General features: G+C 36.3%; 1 protein-coding gene across 3 annotated transcripts; it reads right to left on the reverse strand.

The window, feature by feature from the left end:
- Window positions 1–1233: 1233 nt before the first annotated feature.
- LOC136283436 (kinase D-interacting substrate of 220 kDa B-like) lies at window positions 1234–25316 on the reverse strand. Of its 3 annotated transcripts, none has more exons than XM_066172338.1 (17): window positions 25178–25316; window positions 20422–21047; window positions 19509–19780; window positions 17484–17573; window positions 17225–17352; window positions 16924–17016; window positions 11110–11202; window positions 10880–10900; window positions 10506–10598; window positions 10000–10092; window positions 9709–9801; window positions 7581–7682; window positions 6271–6330; window positions 5208–5246; window positions 4021–4563; window positions 3382–3626; window positions 1234–2606 (listed from the first exon to the last, which is right to left on the reverse strand). In XM_066172338.1, the coding sequence occupies exons 4-17, from the start codon at window positions 17485–17487 to the stop codon at window positions 2594–2596; spliced, it is 1620 nt and encodes a 539-aa protein (XP_066028435.1). In that variant the 5' UTR covers window positions 17488–17573; window positions 19509–19780; window positions 20422–21047; window positions 25178–25316; the 3' UTR covers window positions 1234–2593. The 3 variants fall into 3 exon arrangements, with proteins under 3 accessions (XP_066028435.1, XP_066028433.1, XP_066028434.1); XM_066172336.1 differs by having other exon boundaries at window positions 10808–10900; XM_066172337.1 differs by having other exon boundaries at window positions 3378–3626; window positions 10808–10900.
- Window positions 25317–25501: the final 185 nt, after the last annotated feature.

Consider the following 25501-nt stretch of genomic DNA (forward strand, 5'->3'; position numbering starts at 1 on the left):
ACCGATCCTGACAACTTCCTTGCGTGATGATAGGTAACTCTTTAAACCAGGCTAAAGTGGGGTCAGACACATCCAGTAGGTGCAGCTTTGATAGTAAGCTGTCGTGTTGGATGCTGTCGAAAGCTTTAGAAATGTCGAGTAGTACAACAACAGATATTCGTTTTTCATCCATATTCTTAAGGAGCTGGTCCGTGTAGTGTAGTAGTGCGGTTTCAGTGGAGTGGAACTTTCTGTTTCCACTCTGTAGGCCGGATATCTTGCTATTTTTGTCCAAGAAGTCCATAAACTGCGTGTGAGCGGCCCTCTCGCATACCTTTGATATTATCGGTAGGAGGGATATAGGACGGGTGTTTTCAGGGTCGTCAGAATAGCCGGATTTAAGGTTTGGGATGACTACTGCGGACTTCCATGCCTGCGCAAAGCAATTCGATGCGAATGAAGTATTAATCAGATTGGTAATGACGGGAAGGGTGGCCGGTACACTGTCTTTAAGTACTCTAGCGGACACTCTATCTAGACCGGGCGTTTTGTTTGATGGGATATGTTTGACAATCTTTTCAATGTCCTGTTCCGTCACAGCATGAAACTCAAATTTATTCGCATTTTGGAGATCTTCCGCAGCTGGTACCACGAGCTCGACTGACTCATCCGAGAGGCCACTGTGATCGCATAGGGCCTTGGTTTTAGTGGCTGCAGCTACCCTTACTGAAACGTAGAAATCATTAAATCTGTTCGCTTGGACCACTGGATCTTCGACAATAGTCAGTGGTGGATCTCTGTTGGGAAGGCAGTGATTTATAACTTTCCAGTGTTTGTGTTTCCGTTGCACTTCACTAGTTCGGAGCGAACATATTCCTTTTCAGTGATTCTTATCTCTCGTTTAACTTCTTGCCTAAAAAATCGGAAAGCGTTCCAGTGGAGTTTGTCGTTTGTTTTACGCGCCTTCTTCTGCCAGCTGTCGCGGATTTTCATCAATTGTTTGATCTCAGGTGTGATAAACGGATTCGGGCGTGACTTGATCTTGATGCGTTTAATTGGTGCTTGTTCACTCAGCGTGTCGAGAAATAACCTATTGAATACATCAATTTGATCGTCGAAGTCGTCAAAAATATTAACAATGTGAAAAGGGACATACATCAAATCGCTTAGGAATAACTCAGAGTTGTAGTATTTAAAACAATTGATTCTTAGTCATTCCGTACAAGCCCATAAGTTCAATTAATGTCTCTTTATTGTCGCAAACGAAGATATATACTGAAACTAGGCGTAATAATACGGATAATAACTATTTAAATTATAAATGCACATAACCTGAACCTGATCTAATAAGAGCTATACGCTTCTATTACTATACATAACATTACATATTGATTAATTTTTGGATAATATGCTTATCCCTTTTTTACCTAATCACCCAAAATCAATTCTTTAATTAGGCATGGTATCATAAATGAAAACTTTTCTAACGCTTATTAAAAATAAAATTGACCTCATACTACAAACATTTGCATTTTTGCAAACTTTGAAGTTACTAGCGTTCCTTCTCCATTTCATGCTTAATATTTTTGGGGGGAAATTTCAAACGAACGAATGCTTTGTTTACAAAAGGCAAAATATAACTTGTGACTAAAACATAAACATAAAACATAACTACTTATGTATCTTCTGGGTCATTTCAATATTGACCTTAGTATTGGACTAAGGGAAAACTCCCTTTTTAGGACATTCATATTAATGACGTCAAAATACAGATTAAAAATCTGTGAGCTGATGTCCTTTAAAAATTTAAAACAGAAACTTACAGGCCCTGTAAAACTAAGTTAGCGCTTTATGCAGCTTTCCCTTCACTGCAAGGACAGGCGTAAAGTGTACTTCTTTCCCGCACTTAACCAAATCAGTATGGAATTCTTTAAAACTGAGGACCATCTACTGCCTTATGATAGAGACTCTTTACAAATCTTTTTTTTACAAATTCTCAATAGTTTGGTTAAACCCACTAACTATGGTGTGGTTGAGTCCTTTGCCATTAAGTTCTGTAAAAACCAGAACAATGGTAAAAATCACATAGAGCCAATGAAACCTCAAGTCACAAACATGTGACTAGGGTGAGACTGGCTTCAATTTAACTTTGTGCTTCGTTAGGAGGGTAAGTTTTGATATTCAACTAAAGCACTGAAGTAAAACAAAAACGTACCTAAAGGACTAAAGGCAAACAATAGACATGTAAGCCAACGAAGGCTTCTGAAACGTTGTGCTCAATTCAGGAACTTCAGCAATGACTGAAATATAACATTATGTTTTAAGAATGTATAAATATCTACATAATACATCTTGAAAAACAGCACTGATTATTTCATTAATCTTAAAATTGTGTTCTCAATCCCCATTAAAAAATATCGCCTTTTGGCGTCAGTTTTAACTTCCACAACTCGATTTCAGGTGGACATTTTCTCCTATTTCTTGGACATGGCAGTTCATGTATCCGGTCAAATAATTAAACTTGATATTTCCTTGGACTCAAAAGGCGTTCCCATCTTCATCGTCTTTTTCCTCAGGATCAGCTTCAGGATTCTCCGCTTCGACTGATGTTTCTTTAAGCTCGTCTCCTGAGTAGAAAGAAATAAAAAAAGTTGAGCATCTACAATATCATTACAGGCGTAAGCTGGTCTTAAAACTCTAAAAGCTAATATCAGGTTTCTTGGCGAGAAACCTCAAGGAATACTGCTATTCCGCCAGGAACACTTGCTTATCCATCCAATATTTTTAAATTGTTTAAAGAAGACATATTACACAATACAAACGAATCAAAACTTTTTGCTTCCATACCCCCCCTGACAGCCAAAATTTCCTCATAAGGGTCCCATAAGCCTTATAGTCAAGGCTCATGGTTTTATTTTTATGGTTAGGGCTTACAACTTTTTTTCTTCTTTCTTTATCTACCGTTTTGTAATTGTGATCTTGAGTATCTGAGATGAACCCGACTCCCTTCCCTTGGTTACCTTTGATAAAATCTTCACATTTAATCAAGGAAAGAAAATAAAATGTTTCAATGACGCAGTTCTGGTTTTTTCTGACAGGCAACAAAACTCTGGCGGGTGGGTGGTTGCCAAGCCTTGCGCCCTTCTGGGAGGTTAACCTCCCTAGGCGACACATATCGTTGGAATTAACGACCTGATCATAATAATTATTCAGATCGATTGGTGACGAAAGTGCGTGGGGGAAAAATTAAAAACTATTACTGTTATGATTTAAACATTCTTCTGCAGAAGGGTGTAAAAGGTAGGGTGATTATTTAGTTTGAACATTACACAATATAAGAAGTTCAATGTAGTTACTTAGGTTGAGGCCCTCGCCGAGAACTGGGTAAGACGGCTTACTTACTCAACTCCTGAAGTCAGAAGTGGTTCTTCCATCTCCACAACAGCGCCATCCACAACATCTTTGTTATCTCCCACATGCCTCAGTTTTGATGTCCAGCTAAAGAAGTATGATGTCTCCTTAGGTGCCTTAGGTGTACAGTCTTGGTAACTATCTTCGGTTAAAATTTTGGAGTTAAGAAGAGAATCTCCTATGCCTCGGTGAGCGCCTTCAGCACAGCTGAGGTCCAGGAAAATCTTATCCATATCCTGCAACCAAAAGCATTGTTTAATAAATACCTTGCCACCTTTGAAGTGCACAAACCTTTTAAGAGTCCAGATAAGATTATAATTAAAAAAAACCAGCAACAGTAACAACAACAACAATAAGAACAGCATCATCAACAAAAACTAAGCAAACAAACAAATCAAAAGGTACTCCAAAGATATGATCATGGTCAGGATCGATCAAATCCCGTCACCCAGAAAATGATGCGGTTATTTTTAAAAATCGACTCTATGATTAATTCTACACGATGAAATTATAAGTACTTAATTGTATGAACAGTTCGAACGTTTCAAACGCACTATCTAGGGATTACTTTTTTCTAGACAGCAAGGTATTCCAAATCGAAGTAAAAAAATAATAAAAAAGCCTGCTCACCCATCGTGGACGTTTCGTGTTTCCTTGAAAGAGGAATTCATCCCCTACTTGAACGTATTTAACAACTGAACCAACTTGAACATTTTCAGCCATCACTTCTTCATCCTCCCAAGTACCTTTGAGATCCTTAGTCGCCAGTCCAAAAGCTTCACCCACACTGGATCCTTCTTCATTGATCCTCCTTTCATAAATAATGATAGTATCACCACTAGGGTGTGTTTTTGCTTTTTCAACAACACCGCAGTGACCTTGTTTAGCATTGCCTACATCTGTTAATGTCACTCTGTCCATATGTTTGTTGATAGGCTTAAAATCATCATGCATTATGGAAGAATCACCGGGCGATTCTTCCATAATGCAAGGCTTAAACTGTTCACATCTCGGGCTGATACGTAAACAGTTTAAGCCAAGCTCAACATCTGTCATCGAGTCTTTTCCATATTTGCCTTCTTCAACGATGTCTCTCGGACTGGGTATCTCTGTTTGGGTTTTCAACCTCTTTCCTGGCCTTTTAGGCAAACTTGCTGTCTTCTTCCCTCTCAGCTACGAGGAGAGAAAAAAGTTCACAATGTAACAGGAAGCGAAGTGTAAAAGTATGTTATCATTTCTTAGCCATAGTTGTGTTGATAACACTCAGTAGCCCTTGGTGAAAGGAAAAGACGTGGAAGCAGGGTAATGTAAAAAGATAAGAGATAGGAAAGGTGAAAAACGCAAATGACAAAACATAGGAAACTTCAGCATTAACCCTTAATTGGAGAGAGATGTTTATCGTTTTGTCACGTGCGTAGAAAAAATAAAGTTCCCACGAGGAATCGAACTTCTGAATTTTTCGTTAATTTTTCTATGTTCCGCGTTCACGACGAAAAAACTACTCTCCCTCTTTCACTACAAGGCTCAAAAGTTATGGACCACTCTATTATCAATTACTTGTCACCCTTACAATACGTATTTGCTGAATGTTTTCTAGTTCAAAGTGTTTTTCTGTTTTGTTCTTCTTCGTCTTCTTTTTTCTGACAAGTACAAGCTGCCAGACATTAACTTAATCAATCACCACACATCCTACAAGAAGTGTAACTGTAGATGAATTCAGAGTGAGGGTTGACGCATCACTCCACTCATACGACTGATTTTTGAGATTATTAATAAAAATTTTTTCAGAAATATACCTTTAGAACTTCCAAACATACCTGTACATCTAACTCTCTTTCAAGTGATAGTTTAGTATCCTGAAAGTAGGTCAAATGATACAACAATCAGTCAATGCACTAAAAGCTACACATTGTTATTATTAGAATGTAAGTTGTTGCTTTACACTCTCAGAACTATGACTAAGCTTAGAGCTGCAAATAAACACTGACAAAAAATGTTTAAGACACATCAGATAAACAAATAAACATTATTCATCAACTGGAAGGACCGTATTGGAAAAAAGACTGTGCTCGAGGGTGGAACTCAAGACAGACGGCACAGCTTTTCCCAATAATGACCGACCTAGGCTGGTGAAAAACAGTTTTTTTTCTGAAACTTGTCGAAATGTTTGCCAAAGGAACCCGAAATATGTTTGTCATTTCTGCGGCAGTTTGTATTTCATGATAGTTTTCTTTGTCTTGAAGTAGGTTTTTCTTTTCGGGATGATAAAATTCGCTGTCGCTTGATAGCCTTCGCTGTCTGAATCCATAAATGTGAATCACTTGTTACAACATTTACATCATTAAGCCTCTCTCGTAAATCGATTGAAAGGTGTAAAATGCGCCTGGGTCTCGATGGAAAAATAAGAACTGCTGGAGGGCGCGGAATTAGCCAATCAGATTCGAGGATTTACGATTCCGGACCGCTGAGATGCTTAAAGAAAAAATGATATACAATACAAATTGTGGATATCACCCTTTTCAGCCTGCTAAAGTAAATCTTTTGGAACACAGCACGGGTAGGAATGCACCACTTGACATGCTTCACAATAATAAATACTTTTAAATTCATGAAGCGTTTTAAATTCAGCCAAGAGACTGCAAGCGAGGAAACATTCTCTTGATCACATCTGAGATGTAACGAAGATCAACGAAGTTCAGCTAAATAAGTTCGTGCTAATACAGGAGTATTTACAAAATGCACATAACATGAAGCTCGTCTCCTGACATATACCATTTGACGTACTGTTTATGTCAAATATTGAAGGTAAATATGGTCAATTAACCATTGCGGAATTTCTACTACAAAATTGAACTTCTTCTGGAGAACAACCAAACATACCCTGGCATCAGCTTCGAACTCTCTACGCAGGATCTCTACAAGCAGCTCGATTTCAATGGCCTGGAAAATAATTAAAAAACACTCATGAGTTCACTGAGCAGTCTTACTCAAGAAGCTAAAATTGACGTAGTTTTGCAATGGCAGTTTCTGAACAGAGAGGGAGAGGATTTGAGCAACTACTACTTCAGCTAGAAAGTAATGATTCTCAAAATAACAACAGAACGAGACAGAGATAGTTAAAAGTCAACCATTTTTCTCTAAGGGCTACAGTCTATGTGAAATCTACCTCGGCTGCAGCCAACTCTATTCTATAAGGTTGTAGCTAAACATTTCTAAGAGTTGTAGCTAGTCTGCATTTACACTGTTGAGTGTAAAGAGGTACTCCTTACGAAACAACACGAGCGAGGACCCTCAGGCAAGGCTTCTCTTCAGTTAATCGAATCGAAACCAGATAATAAAACTCAATTCAGTTCATCAATTGAAACCTTGACAAAACTCCATTCACGAAGAAAAGTGAGGAATATCACCTTATACAACAGTCCACCAACTAGTAAATTGCGTGTATAAATACTACTGGGTGAGTAGAGGCGGCGCACATGAAACAACACTGTGACCCTCATCCAGAATTCAACATTATCCAGAATTCAAGACACTTAGTGTGTAGCATCCAACCAACATATGCTTAGCAGATGTGAAATAGCATTCACAGTAAAGTTAATAAAACCTACAGCGAGTTTTATACTTTGCAAAACAATCATAATTAGACCCATGAATGGCATAAAACAATGACGTTCTTGATGAGGCTTTTCCATATCTCTTTTGAGGTAAACTAAAAATGATAATCCGAACTCATGAGAATGACATCCTCGTGAATTCAACATTGCATTCATCTAAACAGCAACTGAACTATTATTTATCTTGAAGAGAGACAGCACAGTTAGAAGATAGATGTACATGCAAATCCTAAGTATTTTCCACGAAGAGAAGCAATTGAATGCGGTCAAATCTCCCCATATGCAAACCGCACTCGGCAGCTCTACGCAGCAAGAGATCACCAGGAGTATTTTTGTATGCAGAATTTAAGCCACTAAGCAAAAAGGGCACCTTCGCTTTAAAAAAACTATTATAACCCTCATGACTGAGCGTTCGATATCTCTTTTAAAGCAAGGGTGTAGCAACAATCTTTACACACCATGGTAACTACATCTTCAGGAGTACACCACTGACTTTAGAGGACATGTTTCATCACTATGACTAAAGTTTATGCTTTGACTAAACTCTACAAAATTACAGTTGAGGTTACTACGTACCAAGGTTGCTTCATTGAAATCAGCTCCATTATCCACAAGCAACTTAACAATATCACTGTGACCAATTTCGACAGCTTTTTGGAGTGGATTCAAGCCAAGAAGCTAGGAAACAAATAACAAAATGAGAAAGAAATATGTAAAGCTTACCTTCCCTTATTTAATGACCTAAAGAAAAGTAAAGTTGTATGATAAAATCTCCTTTTGGAATCAACAAAATACATCATGGAAAGTCTGACCACAAGGTATTTACGCACTCCCCAGATTGTATCAGAAATCTCACTCGTTCGCTTCGCTCACAAGTTCGATTTCCGTTACTACCAAATCGTGTGTAAATACCGTCCGAACAGACTTTACATGAAGTATTCTTTATATATGATAACTAAATTAAATTTAACCGGCAAATATAAACCAAGATGCTATTGGTCTGTTCAGTAATAGATAGAAGATGACGTAAAAATATGGTGAGAACAGAACAGTTGCACATGGGGCACAGCGTACTCAGTCAGTCGACCTTTTCACCTGAAAAATCGCAGTATGCAGACAAAACAACGCGATCCATATCCGAAACTACTTCGTCGAAAGAGAAATAAATAAACTTCATTTTTGAAAGGCCTCTGGGATCTATTACTAAACAGACCCACGGCAACTTGGAATCTATTTGTTTTATATAATAGAGACGCGAAAGGCTGTTATGGGCCACGTCATCTATGCGTCTTTCCTCCAACAGATCTGAGATATAAACCAATCAAAATCTGGGTATAATTTAGCTCATAATATTATAGTATTTGGAATGATTCTTACACATGATCTATTTGAGAACAGGCTCACAAATGACGTCACTGTCGACAACATAAATGTTTTTGAATAAACACACATATATATAAAAAAAAAAAACAGATTCCGTGTTCCTGTGCATCTGTTTCGAAACATCACAGAAGACGTCAAAATATATTTAAAACAAAAAAGTGGTACACGAGGCACAGCTGCACGTGTCACTGACCGTACCTAACTATTTAAAAATCCTCCTCTTTTTAAAAATTTTCAACACTTACCATGCAATTATCTGGCAGTAAAGTCTAGTGAACAACGATTTAATTAGGGTGAGTCTGTTGCACGCATCCGAAAAAAATTTCCGGTCCGATTGGAGTACACTATTTGGCACTTAAAACATTTAAATGAAAACTAAATAAACTAAGTAATAATGTATTCGGAAAAAAAATAGACTCCTCACTTTTCGAGCAACAAAATTGGTTTTGGAGTAAACGATAGTTCGACTACGAAATTTTAAACGTAATACGAACTACGGCTGGAAAATGAAAACTTAGCTTAAAGTAGTTTTTGCAATGATAAATATGAGTGCTCATTTCCTTAAGTATTGTTAAATAGAGATATTTGCTAAAGGACCCTCCTCTCTTTAAAAATTTCAATACATCGCCACGCAATTTTCTGGACGTTAAGTCTACTAAACAACGATTCAAATATGGTGAATCTGTTACGTACCACTCAAACAAAAGACATTCGTAACTTTTAAGCTTCTAAAGAAATTAAGCCCTTTCCCGTCTCGAAATATTTTTTTCTGGCCAGGTTTCCATAGCTTTCTATCCAAGTTTCGTAGTAGATTGCAAGCATATCATCTAATGACTTGGGTAGCACCATAACGCGTCGAAAGGAAAACGAGAAAGAAATAGAAAGAGCTCGCAACTTCCAGCAACGTTTTATTCGACAGAAAAAAAAATCTTTGAACAGCAATAAAATATTTGACTTTCAAAATCTGACTAAATTCTTCATAACATATCCCATTTATACTTTTAACTAACCCCTCCTACTTTGTTGACATAAGCTTTGCTCCTTGTAAGCAACCAAAAAAAAAAAATAAGAGTTATCAATTCCGGCAGCCGTAGTGAATGGATTAGACTCAAAAAACTGGAACGAAAAACACAATGACATATGTAGAGTAGAGTAAAATAAAAACCGCATTTTCTCTTCTTTAATGACCATTCTAAGGATATATAGTGGTATCCGCTTTTAAGACGACTACATTTTGCTACAAATTTAAATGAAATTTACTCTTACTCTCAGACTCTGACTTAACTCTTTATAACATCTACAATTTATCTTTCTAACGTACCCCGCTTCCTTTGTTGACATCAGCTCCGCTCTCTGTGAGCAACCTTACAATATCCGTGTGACCATTTCTTGCAGCCTCAAAGAGTGAAGTGTCCTTCAAAATATAGAAAACAAAAACAATGAAAAAGTATACTAATATATAAACTGCATTTTCTCTTCTTTAATGACCACCCTAAGGATATATGGTGAAATCTGCTTTTAAGATGACTACATTCTGATACAAATTTAAACTCTTACTCTCAAATTCTGACTTAACACTTTATAGCATATACAATTTATCCTTCTAACGTACCACTCTTCCTTTGTTGACATCAGCTCCGTTCTTTATGAGCAACCTTACAATATCAGTGTGACCTTTTCTTGCAGCCTCAAAGAGTGGCGTGTCCTTCAAAATATAAAAAACAAAAACAATGAGAAAGTATAGTAATATATAAACCGCATTTTCCCTTCTTTAATGACCACCCTAAGGATATATGGTTGAACCTGCTTTTAAGACGACTACATTGTGCTTCAAATTTATATGAAATTTAAACTTTTAATTCAGACTCTGCCTTAATTCTCCATAACATATACAATTTATCCCTTTAACGTACCCATGCTTTGTTGACATCAGATATGTAGAGTAGAGTAAAATAAAAACCGCATTTTCTCTTCTTTAATGACCACCCTAAGGATATATGGTGGAATCTGCTTTTAAGAGGACTACATTCTGCTACAAATTTAAATGAAATATATACTTTTACTCTCAGACTCTGAATTAACTCTTTATAACATATGCAATTTATCCTTCTAACGTACCCGTCCTGCTTTGTTGACATCAGCTCCGTTCTCTATGAGGAACCTTACAATAAGAATGTCACCATTTCTTGCAGCCTCAAAGAGTAGAGTGTCCTTCAAAATATAGAAAACAAAAACAATGAAAAAGTATAGTAATATATAAAGCGCATTTTCTCTTCATTAGTGACCACCCTAATGATATATGGTTGAATCTGCTTTTAAGACAGCTACATTCTGCTACAAATTTAAATGAAATATATACTTTTACTCCCAGACTCTGACTTAACTCTTTATAACATGTACAATTTATCCTTCTAACGTACCCCGCTTCCTTTGTTGACATCAACTCCGCTCTCTATGAGTAACCTTACAATATCAGTGTGACCATTACTTACAGCCTCAAAGAGTGGAGTGTCCTTCAAAACATAAAACAGAAAAACAATGAGAAAGTATAGTTATATGTAAACTGCATTTTCACTTCTTTAATGACCACCTTAAGGATATATGGTTGAATCTGCTTTAAAGACGACTACATTGTGCTACAAATTTAAATGAAATTTAAACTCTTACTCTCAGACTCTGAATTAACTCTTTATAACATATACAATTTATCCTTCTAACGTACCCGTCCTCCTTTGTTGACATCAGCTCTTCTCTCTATGAGGAACCTTACAATATCAGAGTGACCATTTTTTGCAGCCTCAAAGAGTGGAGTGTCCTTCAAAATATAGGAAAGGAAAACAATAAAAAAGTAGAGTAATACATAAACCACATTCTCTTCTTTAAGAGAGGTTTTCAGTAATTTTCAAGAATTCGGCGACAGAAGCAAAAATTCAACTTGCCTTTTATTTCCTTCAAAAGACCCTTTTGGTGAACTGTTTTAAAAAATTATATTCAAAAGTTCCAGCGAGTTTTTTTTTTTTGGCAAAAAACACGAAAGTTCGAAATCGGCCAAAACGTATCTAATTTGCATAATTTCTATCTGGCTTTCAGTGCACTCTCACAACGCTCGTACAAGACAACGAAAATTATCTTGGATTCATTTTTTCATAAGTCCTTTTTTATCTTTTATAGCTTTCCAACTAACCTTCCTTTCGTTTGTAACCACCCGCGTAAAGTACACTAAATTCTGTATTCCGTTTGTACGTTGAATTTTGCCATATTTCAGACGACCATAACATCGGAGATATACAAATGTACATAAAATAAAAGTACTCTTTTAGACGAGCAATTCTTCATGTTTATCATGTAAAAATTTTATATTTGGCCCGTGAAAAGCGAGCACGCCAGACCAAAATATACAGTGTGCATTTTCACGGAGTTCGGCCATTTTCTTTGCTGTACTCCTATTGCAAATCACACGCTATTGGGACAAAACTGGACATGTTTGGTCTCTACTTCTGTTTTGATTCATTTAAATATATGAATTTTAACTTAAAAATTATACTACCTTCATTGTTAAGTGAGCAAACCACCGTTTTAGGTAAAGTTTTTGAGTTTGTTTTTCTCGAGTGCTAAATAAACAAATCGCTGTTTACAAAGATACCGGCTCTGTCGACGTGTTTTTAGCTGAAATTGGCCCGTCGCTTATATTGTTCTTTAATTTATAATCTATTCCACTGGCATAACCTTAAAGCAAATTACATGTAAGGGCCTGTTAAAATGGAGGTGGGGGACCCCAGGTAGGTGAGGTAACCCGCCTAGCTGGGGTAACCCGCCTGTCCATATAATTTCGTATTTTATTGTTTTTTTAGAGGGCACGGTAACGAATATTGCAATCTGATTGGTTCTTTACCCGGTCAGTATTTTCCTATCTCTGCCCACGGGCCACGGTAACGCTTTCGTGAGTCGCCGAGTACATCCCAACTTTCGTTGTCATTTTTCATAAATATACCTCGTTTTCCGGCTGGGCAGTATTTTTAAGCAAACACGTCGGTCACTACCTCAAGCCGATAAATAACTTATGAATCCTCTCTTTTCTCTCTATCAAATCACTTTGGTTGACAGAAAAATATTGGTTTCAGAATGAATTTGTATAAACAATAGTGTCATTACGTTGGTTGACAAGCGGCCTAAAAACCGTCTGCAATTAATTTTAATCGTTCACAAAAAGTACCCAGAAAGTTGAAACGTGAGGTATTTGGTTACAGTTAAACTGAACGATGGAACTTTCATTCATTTAATATCTGAATTTTCTCGGGCAATTTGTTCATAGTGAAAGAGCGAGCGAAGTTTTAATTTAAGTTCTACAACAAATATACGCTCCTGGTGAGTCTTTCCAATTCCGTTCAATTTGGACATTTGTACCTTAAATTGCACAACAGAAATTGAAGGAATTTTTTGAGAAAAGGCCGCATTACATTCCCTTGTGTCTCGTTGGAGTGTGCCGTTCGAATTTAGTTTTTGTGAAGGAAAGATCAGAGTTAAACACGCCATTACAGCAAACAAACGAGCAAACTCTCACAACTTCAAAATAAAAAAATTGAATTTACTCACAATTACTTTCCTCGCCGTTTACTTAATGAACAGAGGTAAATCTTCGTACATGAATGAATGGTCGATGAGAGTGAATAATACTTTCCGTTAGATCATTAACTGATTTTGAAGAAAACATTGTCGTGACAGTCCTTGCCAAACTAGTTCTGTTTGTTTTCAAATGTTCCTACGCTTTTTTTTTCTTGCGCGCTCTCTAATTGACAGGTGTCAGATTGTGACAGATACTTGTAAAAATAATGTTTCAAAGTTTGTTTGGAAGCCTTTTAAATCACCTTTATCGTTACGGAAATGAAAATGTTTCGCTGAGGCATCTCTCTTAAATTTGCATCACCTCTATTTTAACTACCATTTACCCACTCAAAAATTGTTCAGTTTATGGAAGATCTTGCCGTATTTACGTCCATAAATCATTCGGGTTCTTTCGGAAAGAATTTCGTCAAGTTTAAAAACAATAAATATGTTATTTACCGGCTAAGGGTCGGTCCGTATGGTGAAAAACTGTGACCTCGGTCTTGAAAATGCTGCCCTCGGTCACAGTTTTTCACCATACGGACCTCCCAGCCGGCAAATAACATATATTTATTGTTTTTTTAGAGGGCACGGTAACGAATCCTGCAATCTGATTGGTTCTTTACCCGGTCAGTATTTTCCTATCTCTGCCCACGGGCCACGGTAACGCTTTCGTGAGTCGTCGAGTACATCCCAACTTTCATTGTCATTTTTCATAAATATAACTCGTTTTCCGGCTGGGCAGTATTTTAAAGCAAACAAGTCGGTCACTACCTCAAGCCAATAAATAACTTATGAATCCTCTCTTTTCTCTCTCTCAAATCACTTTGGTTGACAGAAAAATATTGGTTTCAGAATGAATTTGTATAAACAATAGTGTTATAACGTTGGTTGACAAGCGGCCTAAAAACTGTCTGCAATTAATTTTAATCGTTCACAAAAAGTACCCAGAAAGTTAAAACGTGAGGTATTTGGTTACAGTTAAACTGAACGATGGAACTTTCGTTAATTTAACATCTGAATTTTCTCGAGAAAATTGTTAGTAGAGAAAGAGCGAGCAAAGTTTTAATTTAAGTTCTACAACAAATATACGCTCCCGGTGAGTCTTTCTAATTCCGTTCAATTTGGACATTTGTACCGTAAATTACACAACAGAAACTGAAGGAATTTTTTGAGAAAAGGCCGCATTAAATTCCATTGTGTCTCGTTGGAGTGTGCCGTTCGAATTTAGTTTTTGTGAAGGAAAGACCAGATTTACACACGCCATTGCAGCAAACAAACGAGCAAACTCTCACAACTTCAAAATAAAAAGATTGAATTTACTCACAATTACTTTCCTCGCCGTTTACTTAATGAACAGACGTAAATCTTCGTACATGAATGAATCGTCGATGAGAGTGAATAATACTTTCCGTTAGATCATTGACTGATTTTGAAGAAAACATTGTCGTGACAGTCCTTGCCAAACTAGTTCCGTTGTTTTTCAAATGCTCTTATGCTTTTTTTTTCTTACGCGCTCTCTAATTGACAGGTGTCAGATTGTGACAGATACTTGTAAAAATAATGTTTCAAAGTTTGTTTGGAAGCCTTTTAAATCACCTTTATCGTTACGGAAATGAAAATGTTTCGCTGAGGCATCTCTCTTTAATTTACATCACCTCTATTTTAACTACCATTTACTCGCTCAAAAATTGTTCAGTTTATGGAAGATCTTATCGTATTTTCAGCCCTAAATCATTCGGGTTCTTTCGGAAAGAATTTCGTCAAGTTTAAAAACAATAAATATGTTATTTACCGGCTAAGGGTCGGTCCGTATAGTGAAAAACTGTGACCTCGGTCTTGAAAATGCTGCCCTCGGCCTACGGCCTCGGGCAGTATTTTCAAGACCTCGGTCACAGTTTTTCACCATACGAACCTCCCAGCCGGCAAATAACATATATTTATTTTGATTATGTTTACATGATAGGTGGGATGAAACACAAACATGCTATTTTAATTACAGTGACATCCGTAGAAAGCAACCGAGCAAAACACCGAATGTATACACGAGGTTCATGCACAAGCGAGTATTTTCTTGCGACAACTACATGTTTCGAATATTTTATGTGTGCTAACCCTAAGCAATAAACAGCGATTTGTTTAGTTAGCACTCGAGAAAAACAAACTCAAAAACTTTACCTAAAACGGTAGTTTGTTGACTTAACAATGAAGGTAGTATAATTTTTAAGTTAAAATTCATGTATTTAAATGAATCAAAACAGAGGTAGAGACCAAACACGTCCAGTTTTGTCCCAGTAGCGTGTGATTTGCAATAGGAGTACAGCAAAGAAAATGGCCGAACTCCGCGAAATTGCACGCTGTATATTTTGGTCTGACACGCTCGCTTTTCACGGGCCAAATATAAAATTTTTACATGATAAACACGAAGAATTGCTCGTTGAAAAGAGTACTTTTATTTTATGTACATTTGTATACCCCCCATGTTATGGTCGTCTGAAATATGGCAAAATTCAGCGTACAAACGGAATACAGAATATAGTGTATTTTGTGACGATAGGTTTTCGCCCCCAAACTGGAAAACTGAATCTTCGCGGACGGAACAATAACAACTGGGGGAACTAACTCTGTAGAGACGACTCGGCAGCGAGAACGGAAACTCGTCACGATTTCCTGGTACACGGAGATCTACTTCGAGCGAGCTTATACGGACGTCAAGGATAAGACAATCTTGGGTTCCACAGTACTTTTATTCTAGGTCAGGCCAACAAGCGACATGACCTCTAGCATACTCTAGTTTGTAATCATCAAAGCTGTACAAGGTACTTGCTTAAGAAGTAACTGGTGCGAAGTGCTATTGTTACACAAATCGCAATATTTGAATAAGGACACAAAGGAGCGGAAAAAGTCTCTTTGAAGTTAAACGAAAACTACTTAATTATTCCATCTGTTTCTACGACGGATAGAATCTCAAAATTAAAAAGACGGATGCAATAAACTTTAGGCCATTAAAGTAGGAAACCTAGGTGCGAATTTACAGCTCTGGTATAGAAAACAATACCTATCTTAATTGCAGTAGCGCAGCTCAGGAAATAAAAACGAAAAAGCAATTAAAGGTTTCTGCTTATTTATACAAGATTGGTTTGGAAACCATTGTATGAAAAGAAATTAAGGTTACGAGTATAAACTCAGCTGCTTTCTACCATGAAAACCAATGTTTCCAGAAAGACCATTGACACTTATATTTACCTAAAAAAACCATGTACTAGATGACAAAAGTGCCGACAAGCAGGTGCATATGATGAAAGCGAGTAACAACAAAAATCTATTCAAAAGCTACTGTGGTTTTTGAAAGGACTTGAAATGGTTAAATGTGAAAGTTTACGAATGAATATGTACCGAATAACACACACGGGAAAATCAATGAATTTTCCCGTAACAATTTTACGCGGGTGGTTACAAACGAAAGGAAGGTTAGTTGGAGATAAAATATAGTTGGAAAGCTATTCCGAGGGATAAAAAAGAACTTATGAAAAAATGAATCCAAGATAATTTTTCGTTGTCTTGTACGAGGCGTTGTAAAAATGCACGCAAAGCCCGATAGAAATTATGCAAATTAGATACGTTTTGGCCGATTTCGAACTTTCGTATTTTTTGCCAAAATAAAAACTCGCTGGAACTTTTGAATATTATTTTTGAAAACAATTAACCAAAAGGGTCTTTTGGAGCAAATAAAAAGCAAGTTGAATTTGGGCTTCTGTCGCCGAATTCTTGAAAATTACTGACAACCTCTCTTAATGACCAACCTAAGGATATCTGATTGAATCAGCTTTAAAGACGACTATATTCTGCTACAAATTTAAATGAAATTTAAACTCTTTCTCTCAGACTCTGACTAAACTCTTTATAACATATACAATTCATTCTTTTAACGTACCCGTCCTCCTTTGTTGACACCAGCTCCGTCCTCTATCAGCAACCTTACAATACCAGTGTGACCATTCCTTGCAGCCTCAAAGAGTAGAGTGTCCTTCAAAATATAGGAAAGAAAAAACAAAAAAAAAGTATAGTAATAAATAAACCGCATTTTCTCTTCTTTAATGATCAACCTAAGGATATATGGTTTAATCTGCTTTTAAGATGACTACATTCTGTTACAAATTTGAATGAAATTTAGACTTACTCTCAGACTCTGACTTTACTCTTTATAACATATACAATTTATCCTTCTAACGTACCCATCTTCCTTTGTTGACATCAGCTCCGTTCTCTATGAGCAACCTTTCAATAGCAGTGTGACCATTACTTGCAGCCTTACAGAGTGGAGGGACCTCCAAAACCGCATTTCTCTTCTTTAATGACCACCCTAAGGATATAGGGTTGAATCTGCTTTTAAGACGACTACATTCTGCTACAGATTTAAATGAAATTTAAACTCTTACTCTCAGACTCTGACTTTACTCTTCATAACATATATAATTTATCCTTCTAACGTACCCATCCCTTGTTGACATCAGCTCTGTTCTTTATGAGCAACCTTACAATATCAGTCTGACCATTTCTTGCAGCCGTAAAAAGTAAAGTGTCCTTCAAAATATAGAAAAGAAAAACAATGAGAAAGTATTGTAGTAAATACCGGTGCAGCGCTCTACCAACGCTACGCTGCGCCGGTATCGCAGAGGTCATAGGTTCAAATACCCTACAGGCCTGAATTTTTTTCAGGTCTTATTTTCAACTACTAGTTCAGTAGTGTTCTTAGCCGCGAGGATCTCTTAAATTCGTTCAGTAGTAAATGGTTGAGTCTGCTTTTCGGACGACTATACTCTTCAAATGTTTTTTAGGCCTAAGGTCCGAAGTAGTATTACCTTGTACAACAGTTAAGCATATGATAATAATTCAATTTAATGGTTAGAAGGGGCACTAAGAATGGAACAACAAAACGATCCCCCTCACCACAGACATGGCTTCTGTCCCTTCCTGCTTAACCACGAGTTTCAAACCTTTAAAGACAGTTTTCAGTTCCGGTCCGATCGAGAGACGTTGTTAGGGCTTTTAAATTTAAAGGAAAACTATATAACTTAAATAATACTCGTTTCGGAAATAATACGCATCTAACTTTTCAAGCGACAAATTTAGTTTTGGAATCAACGATAGTTTGATTATTAAACGTGATAAGAATAATGGCTGGAAAATGAAACCTGAACTGGGAGCAATTTTCAATGGTAAATATCATTCGAAATATAAGTGTTGTTTTCCTGAAAGAATTGTTGAAAAGAAGAATTTTTTACAAAACCCTTCTCTTTTCACAAATTTTTTAACACATTACCACGCAATTATCTGGCAGTAAAGTCCAGTAAACAACGATTTAATGGTGGTAAATTTGTTGCACTCACCTAAAAATCAAGGAATTCACAAGTTGTGCACTTCTTAACAAATTTAGCCCTTCTCTGAATAAAGCTATGGTCTCCAAATATATTCTGAGCAGGTTTGCCTTTCTTTTTATCCATCCCGTCCAGTTAGGCCGCGAGTTTTTTATTTCCTGTCCCATTGAAGTACACTATTTGACGCTTAAAATATTTACACTAAAACTAAATAATCTAAGTAGTACTCGATTCGGATAAAAACAAACATATTACTTTTAAGCGACAGAATTAGGTTTAGAGCTAACGATAATTCCATTCCCAAATTTTAAACGTGATAGGAATTAGAGCTGAAAAATAAAAACTGAACTTAAAGTAGTTTTTGCAATGCTAAATCAAAGCGTTCATTCACGGTTCAGATTTTTTTTTAACTGGTGAGACGGACTTCGGCAAAAAGTTGGGACTGCTTGCAGAAAGACAAAAACTAAAATTGTGTGTTCCCCATGAGGAATTGAAACCTCAGGCCTTGCGGTATTGTGGTCAACTGACTCTCTGCCACTACTACAGAGAACGCATTGGTGAACTTATCCTGTATAAACTAAGGTCATACGTGTGTGTCAATGAAAACTGCTTAGATCAGCAACGTAGTGTGTGTGTAAATAGACTGAGAAAGAGGTTAAGTTTTGGGCTCGAATTTTCTTTTATTCGACAATTGAGATTAAAACTTGCAATGTGAATGTGCTGCCATTTTGATGAACTTTGTTGCGATTAGTGTTCAGGCACTGTTTTCAAGATTGCCATCATGTATGAAAAACATCAACTAAAATGTTTTTGAAATAAATTAGTACCAAAGATTTATGACTATACAAGTTATATTGACCAAAGGTAAAAATTCTCGAAAGAAAGGAAACATGTTTGCACTTACAAGCAAATAGTACAATAATGAAAGAAGACTGAGCTCTTGCAAAGATTAAAGTTCACAGTTTGAAATCCTTCATAACTGATTAAAAAACCACGTGTATACAGTCGTTAGCTGGTTTATACATGCATTCACCTCACCTTGTGAAACATTGTATATAGTTCTGCAAATGAACAATAAAGATTCTGTCCTCAAGGATCTACCTTACAAATGCTGGGAAAAAACTCTACGTAACAAACACACCTGGCTCTCTTTATTCTCCACTTCAGGACGACGACTCTGAACGGAGGTATCATCTGGTAATGATAGGTGAATATGCGAGTTCCCTTGTTCAGAAAAGAGCCCCTCTTCTTGGCTTAATTCTTCCTCTGAATCAAAGACATCTTTCTCCACACCTCCATCAGTCTTATTTGATTCAATAGATGACATTTCCCATCTTGAATGCTCATTCTTTCCAACATCTTCATTCTCACAAAGATCAAACCAACTGGCGGGACCTTCCCCTTCAATAATTGCTGGCAACATATCATGGCTCACGTAAGTTTCCTTGTTAATGACATTATGCAGATACTGAGTTGGTTTTAATAACGGGACAGGTTCTTAAGATTTTCCTGCTTTAGAATAATCCTAGTCTTAGATCTAACTTTCTGGGAAGTTAAGGGATGGCTTATGAATGGATGGGATTGTATTTGGAGGACATGGAAGCAGCATTGACTGGGTTTGAAACTGAGCTAATCAAAAATTCTCCACTTGTCTCAATTATTGCATTTCTTTGATTTAATGCCAAAGCTCTCACTACCAGTATTTGCATATTCAAACAAGTTTCTGTTAAATTAAGACAGAATTTGAAACCAAATCTCTATCGATATAGCCCCAGAATGGTATCAAGAAGAAATAAATGTAAAATTGACTATGAACACATAATTCCTATGGCCATAACCTGTAGTTCCATAACACTCTACCATTTCTATGAAACTAATTCTTGAGATAAATATCAAAAATTCAGTTTAAGGTCTACAACAGGAATTTGTGAACACTGAATAATTATTTTTATCTGTATACAAATGATTTTTTCAGCAGGGAGAGTTAAAAAAAATTCTATTCTCAATTGCAGAATATTTATCAGAATATTTACCAGATTCTTCCCATTCCTAACCTGAGTGTATTTCCTCATCAATACACTGTGGAGGGGCCATGTTCAATTTGCTTTCTCCATTCCACACAGGGTTGCTTAAGGGAGATTGAGCTGCTTCTTGAGTAATTGGTCCAGGATGTGTTGCTGATTGCCGGTTTGAAGTTACAGAACAAATTGATTCTGAAGATTGTGGTTTAGCATTTGTGAGAGGTGTCTCAAAATGTTCATCACTCTGGTACTGACTTTTTCATTCTCCACATTAAGAGTAGGAACATCAAGACAACACACTGGGGTATCCTCATGTAATGCTAACAGAGTATGTGAGGTTCTTTTATCAGAATAGGAAGCCCATTCCTCACTTGAATCCTGCTTTTCATTGTGGTCATCTTTCTCACAATTTTCTTCAGTGTTTTTTGACTCTGGTGAAGATGTGTTCCATTTATGACAGACAGCACTTCCAACATAATTATTGTTACCAATGCTCTCCCCACTGATGAAGCCCTCTACCATTGGTACTAGGATTTCATGGACCACATCAGGTTTACTGTTAGCAGCTTTGTATGAATGTTGAGTTGATTCTGTTTCAGGAATGGTTTGTAGAGATTTGCTTGATTTAGAATTCACCCAGGGGAATGAAAGTGAAGAATCTGGATAAAGAAGATAAAAACAAGTCACTCCATATAATCATTAAACAAAGAGACAGTGTTATCAAAACAAGATTTTTATTCATGAACCAGAAATTGGAGAAAAGACACCATTGGTGAATTGGAGCTCTAGAACTCTGCAGAAAATTATGTATTGAAAAGCAAAATGTTTTGTTAGAGGTGAACCTAACACTGAAAACCTGTTTTGCTTTCTAAAGGTTACAAGGGCCAACACATTTCAAAACAATAGTAAAGCCCCCCTTGCAAACTGAATTCCTAGTTTTCTGGGAATTCCTAGGAATTCCTTGGAATTCCTAGGAATTCTCAAAAATTCCCAATTATGCAAATGACCCTTGCAAACTGAATTCCCAGTTTTCTGGGAATTCCTGGGAATTCCTAGGAATTCCTGGGAATTCTCAAAAATTCCCAACTATGCAAATAAATCTGATTTAAAAAGCTTGGAATTACTGGGAATTTCTGGGAAAGGAAGACTCCAGTTTTGTGAGGACTTGGAATGCTTAGGAATTCCTAGGAATTCTCAGCTTTACAAACTGCCTATAATTTAAGAAGTGTGGAACTCTTGGGAATTTCTGGGAATTGAATTTGAGGCAATTTTAATACCCTGAGGTCCACATAAATTCTAAGAAATTCTCAATACCTTGAATTTGAAGGTTTTAAGAAAAGGAGTAATTTCAGAGGCTTAAAACTTTGGCTCAATAAAAGGTATGCTATACAAAACTTACCAAGAGATATACATACATGTATATGTTTATAACTTAAAAATCATGAAATTTATTATTCAAGCTAAGTTTTAGTAAATCTTTACCTTAATATGGATTTTCTCATGAACCAGCTGTCAGTTATGTTAAATGGAAATTGCCAATTAATCCAATGTACTCATATCACAGATTTGCTTTCTAACCTCAAAGGACTCTTGGATTCCATGATCAAAAAATATTTTTATTGTGATGCAAATGAATGTCTCATGTTCACTGATGTGCCAAAATCATCAAACATTCATTGGCTGTTCCTTGGTACACAACTTCCACAATAACTACATTGTTATCTACACTTAAAGAATTTTGTTAGTTATGAACATAAGTTACTTCCCTAACCTACATTACTGGTTGCCTTTGTTAGAAAACCTTGGAACAGTCAAGCTCAGTTGCCTCAAACACTGTCAGAGACTTTTTGTTGACAATATTTTTAGTAGAAATTTCATGCCTTAGCCAAACAAATTCAACACCTAATTAGTCTTTCTTTTTTCATGATTGTTGTTGCTGTTTTTTTTTTTAGTTTTTTGCTCTCTTTTCGTGACTAATTGCTGTAATTTGTTTTGCTGTTTTTATTCTTACAAAACATTTTCGTAAGAGTTCCAATACTTGTGGATCATCCACACGCTTTGCAAACATTTGGCATGCAGACAAGACAGAGGTAGTTAATGTGCTGGAGAAAAAACACCTTTTAAATGACATCTTCAATTTACTTTATTTGAAACTCTGATCTGAAAATATTTGTCAACAAGACTTGTTAGTAGTGAGAAGTACCAACCAAGTTTCCTTTCATAACTTAATTTCTTAAATGTCCCAATCTGGATCTCCCGAAAAATATTACATCTCTTTATTTTTGGTGCAAAATACAAGTCCTTCTTTATATAAAAATGAAAATTGCAAGTCACACTTCAATAATAACAGCTCTAAAGTTTACTTGTTGTTCTTCTCTGTCTGTCAGCTATCAACAAAATTGTTTTATACTTCGGACAGTGCATAACTATTTGTGGATCAGAGTTCCAACGCACCTCTGTAATCGCATATAGTTACTTGTCTCTTGTAAAAATGTTTCTCCTTTGTAAGACGCACTCTGCTTTAAGTTCAGTGGAAACGACTGACTGAGGAATCGAGATGGCGGTGTTGGAACATGTTGCTGAACGCTTGCTACGGTCAAGCTTTGTAGATTTAGGTACTGGTACACTGGGATCATCTATGTATCCTTATACTTCCTAATGTGGTATCCTTCTTTTATAAATATGAGGGTAAAAGACGATTTGTAGTCGCATTCCCAACTGTGATTGGCTTGTATTTCACCTTTGCCATGAACACAACTCAAGTGAGTTTCGAGTCTTTGTTTCCTCGACAACTTTCGGCCACAAATCGTGCATTTGTAATACGATCGATTCTTGTCGATTATTTCTACATAGAGTGAGCTCACATCATTATTTATATCACCAAGGTATCCATTGTCTAGAAGCAGAGAGCCGGTCGGAGAAGTCAAAATAAAGTTGAGCGCTTCTCCTAACACTACAATCGGCAAGCCAGCGGATTCACTTTGCTAGCCAATTACAAGTCCTAAAAGATCCACGTGATCATGCCCGTGATCGGAAACAAAGAAGACTCCATTTGGCGCTCATCTTTGAATGTACTTTTCATCGGTTGATCGTTTTCCCAACTGTTTTGCTTAATATAACATTTCTAAAGATAGCTTTTATTGTGATTCAATGGGAAAACGAGAACAGCGTGAGTGTTGTAAAAGAAATGAAAGTCGTTGGCGCCGTGTAGTTAAAAGAAGGGACAACAGTTGACATATTGACTGGTACAAACAAGGGTCGAGAGGCCATCTGTAAAGCTACGATTTTGAAAGTTTGTGGTGAGTAGAAATTGCGATATTCGTTACGTGATCAAAATCTTATAAAAGAATAGATGTAGCGGGTTGAATTAAGCTTACATAACGCTCGGCGCAACTGAAACTAGAATAATTCTGAGAATCGAATCGGTCACTTGCATGCCGCAGTTTCTTAAGCTTATGCTTTACAATGAAATAAACCTATCAGTAAGGTTTCAAGATTCCTTTAGTCACGTTTGGGAACATTCAAGATTCATAATAAGAACTTTTATTAAACAAACCTTTTTTAGTAAAATATATGAGAGAGATGTACTAACTCCAATATAAAAGTCACTCAATATAACAGAGATTTCTCAATTTGAGAATCCAATGAATGCCCTTTTCCTCATAGCCATCTTAAAGGCCTGGTCTGAGCTTCAAATATATATATTTAAATATATTTTTTTTCAAATTCAGATGTCATGGAACCCAGATACAAAATGGTCAAGCTTCTTGTAGACAACCTCATTCAAGGCCAACTCATTGTGAGCCCAGGAAAAAAAAAATACAAACAGCAGCTAAGTTTGCAGTTTAGGATAACTTCATTCTAATTTATTGTTACAGTTACAACAAGATTGTAATAAAAAAAAATCAATTTTATTTGTCTGTAATTAACCCCTTCACTCCTAAGAGTGCTTGGTTTTCAAATATAATTCAAGATATTGTATTTTATGGAAAAGAATCGACAGATTTTATTCACAATTTGTGTCAAACCAAATTTAATGATTGATTAGGACTATTTTATATGAATAGCTGTAATTGAGGATTAATCCTTATGAAGTTTTCAAGAAAAGAAAAATCAAATTCCATCTTAATATTACCACACATTGATGTTAATAATGAATCAAAAATATTTTACATGTAAGCCTTAATTAAGCTTCTAAATAAATTTCATTGAATACTTGAATTTTAGCTGGGTTTTTTAATTTAAAGTATTTATTTTATATCATTAGCCTCAAATGTTTGCTTAAAATTCCCAGTAATTCTTAAGTATTCCTAAAAATTCCCAAAAAATCTCAGAAATTCCTAGGAATTTTTTAGATTTACAGCTTTTCAGGGAAAGTCATTGGTTCTCTGAGTTGGAATTCCTAGGAATTCCAAGTCCTGTTGGTTATAAACTTTGAATTTCTGGGAATTTCTGGGAATTTCTAGGTTTTTAGAACCAGAGTTCTTATGGTTGGGAATTCCTAGGAATTCCTAGGAATTCCAAAAGCCATTTCGCAAGGGCAGCAGAGGGCAACCTAACAACAGATTTTTATCTTCTCCTTACATCTAGCTTAAATGATAACAACAATCCATAGTCATTATCCTTTCTGTGAATAAGAGACATAATTACGTTATTTGTGCCTTATCTACTGATAGTTTAAGTTATAGCTCATTTTGTACATTCATGGTCACATATTCATTATTATTGTATGCTCAAGGAAAGCAAATTAACTGAAATTTAATAACAGGGTTAAATACAAATAACATACCACTTAGAGATTCATCCCAGCTTTCTGAATTAGACAAAGCACTAATTTCTGATGAAACACTTGAGTAATCCTCAGTGTTAGGAAAATAGTTTTCATCTCTTTTCTGAGTGCATGACAGTTGATCACCTTCTAAATCCTCCTCAGCTTCAATACATGCTGTGAGAAGAAACACTTCCCATGAAAATTTGAGTGTGAGAAGCACTCAGCTAGCGCAGCAATTTACCGAAAAATGCCAAATGCTTACGATTAATGTACTTCATCCTTTTGCTTTACATTACCTTTTTAAAATTTAACCACAGGTAGCAAGTATATGGCAAAGAAAAA

Source organism: Pocillopora verrucosa, chromosome 9 (assembly GCF_036669915.1).
Source record: "Pocillopora verrucosa isolate sample1 chromosome 9, ASM3666991v2, whole genome shotgun sequence".
Taxonomy (NCBI): Eukaryota; Metazoa; Cnidaria; class Anthozoa; order Scleractinia; family Pocilloporidae; genus Pocillopora; species Pocillopora verrucosa.

Excerpts from the sequence above, each read along its gene's own strand:
- LOC136283436 (XM_066172336.1), bottom strand. Across the intron at positions 10,599-10,807 it reads ATGTCAACAAAGGAAGCGGG|GACACTCTACTCTTTGAGGC; the intron begins GTACGTTAGAAG and ends TATATTTTGAAG. Across the intron at positions 7,683-9,708 it reads ATGTCAACAAAGGAAGCGGG|CTTCTTGGCTTGAATCCACT; the intron begins GTACGTTAGAAA and ends TTTGTTTCCTAG.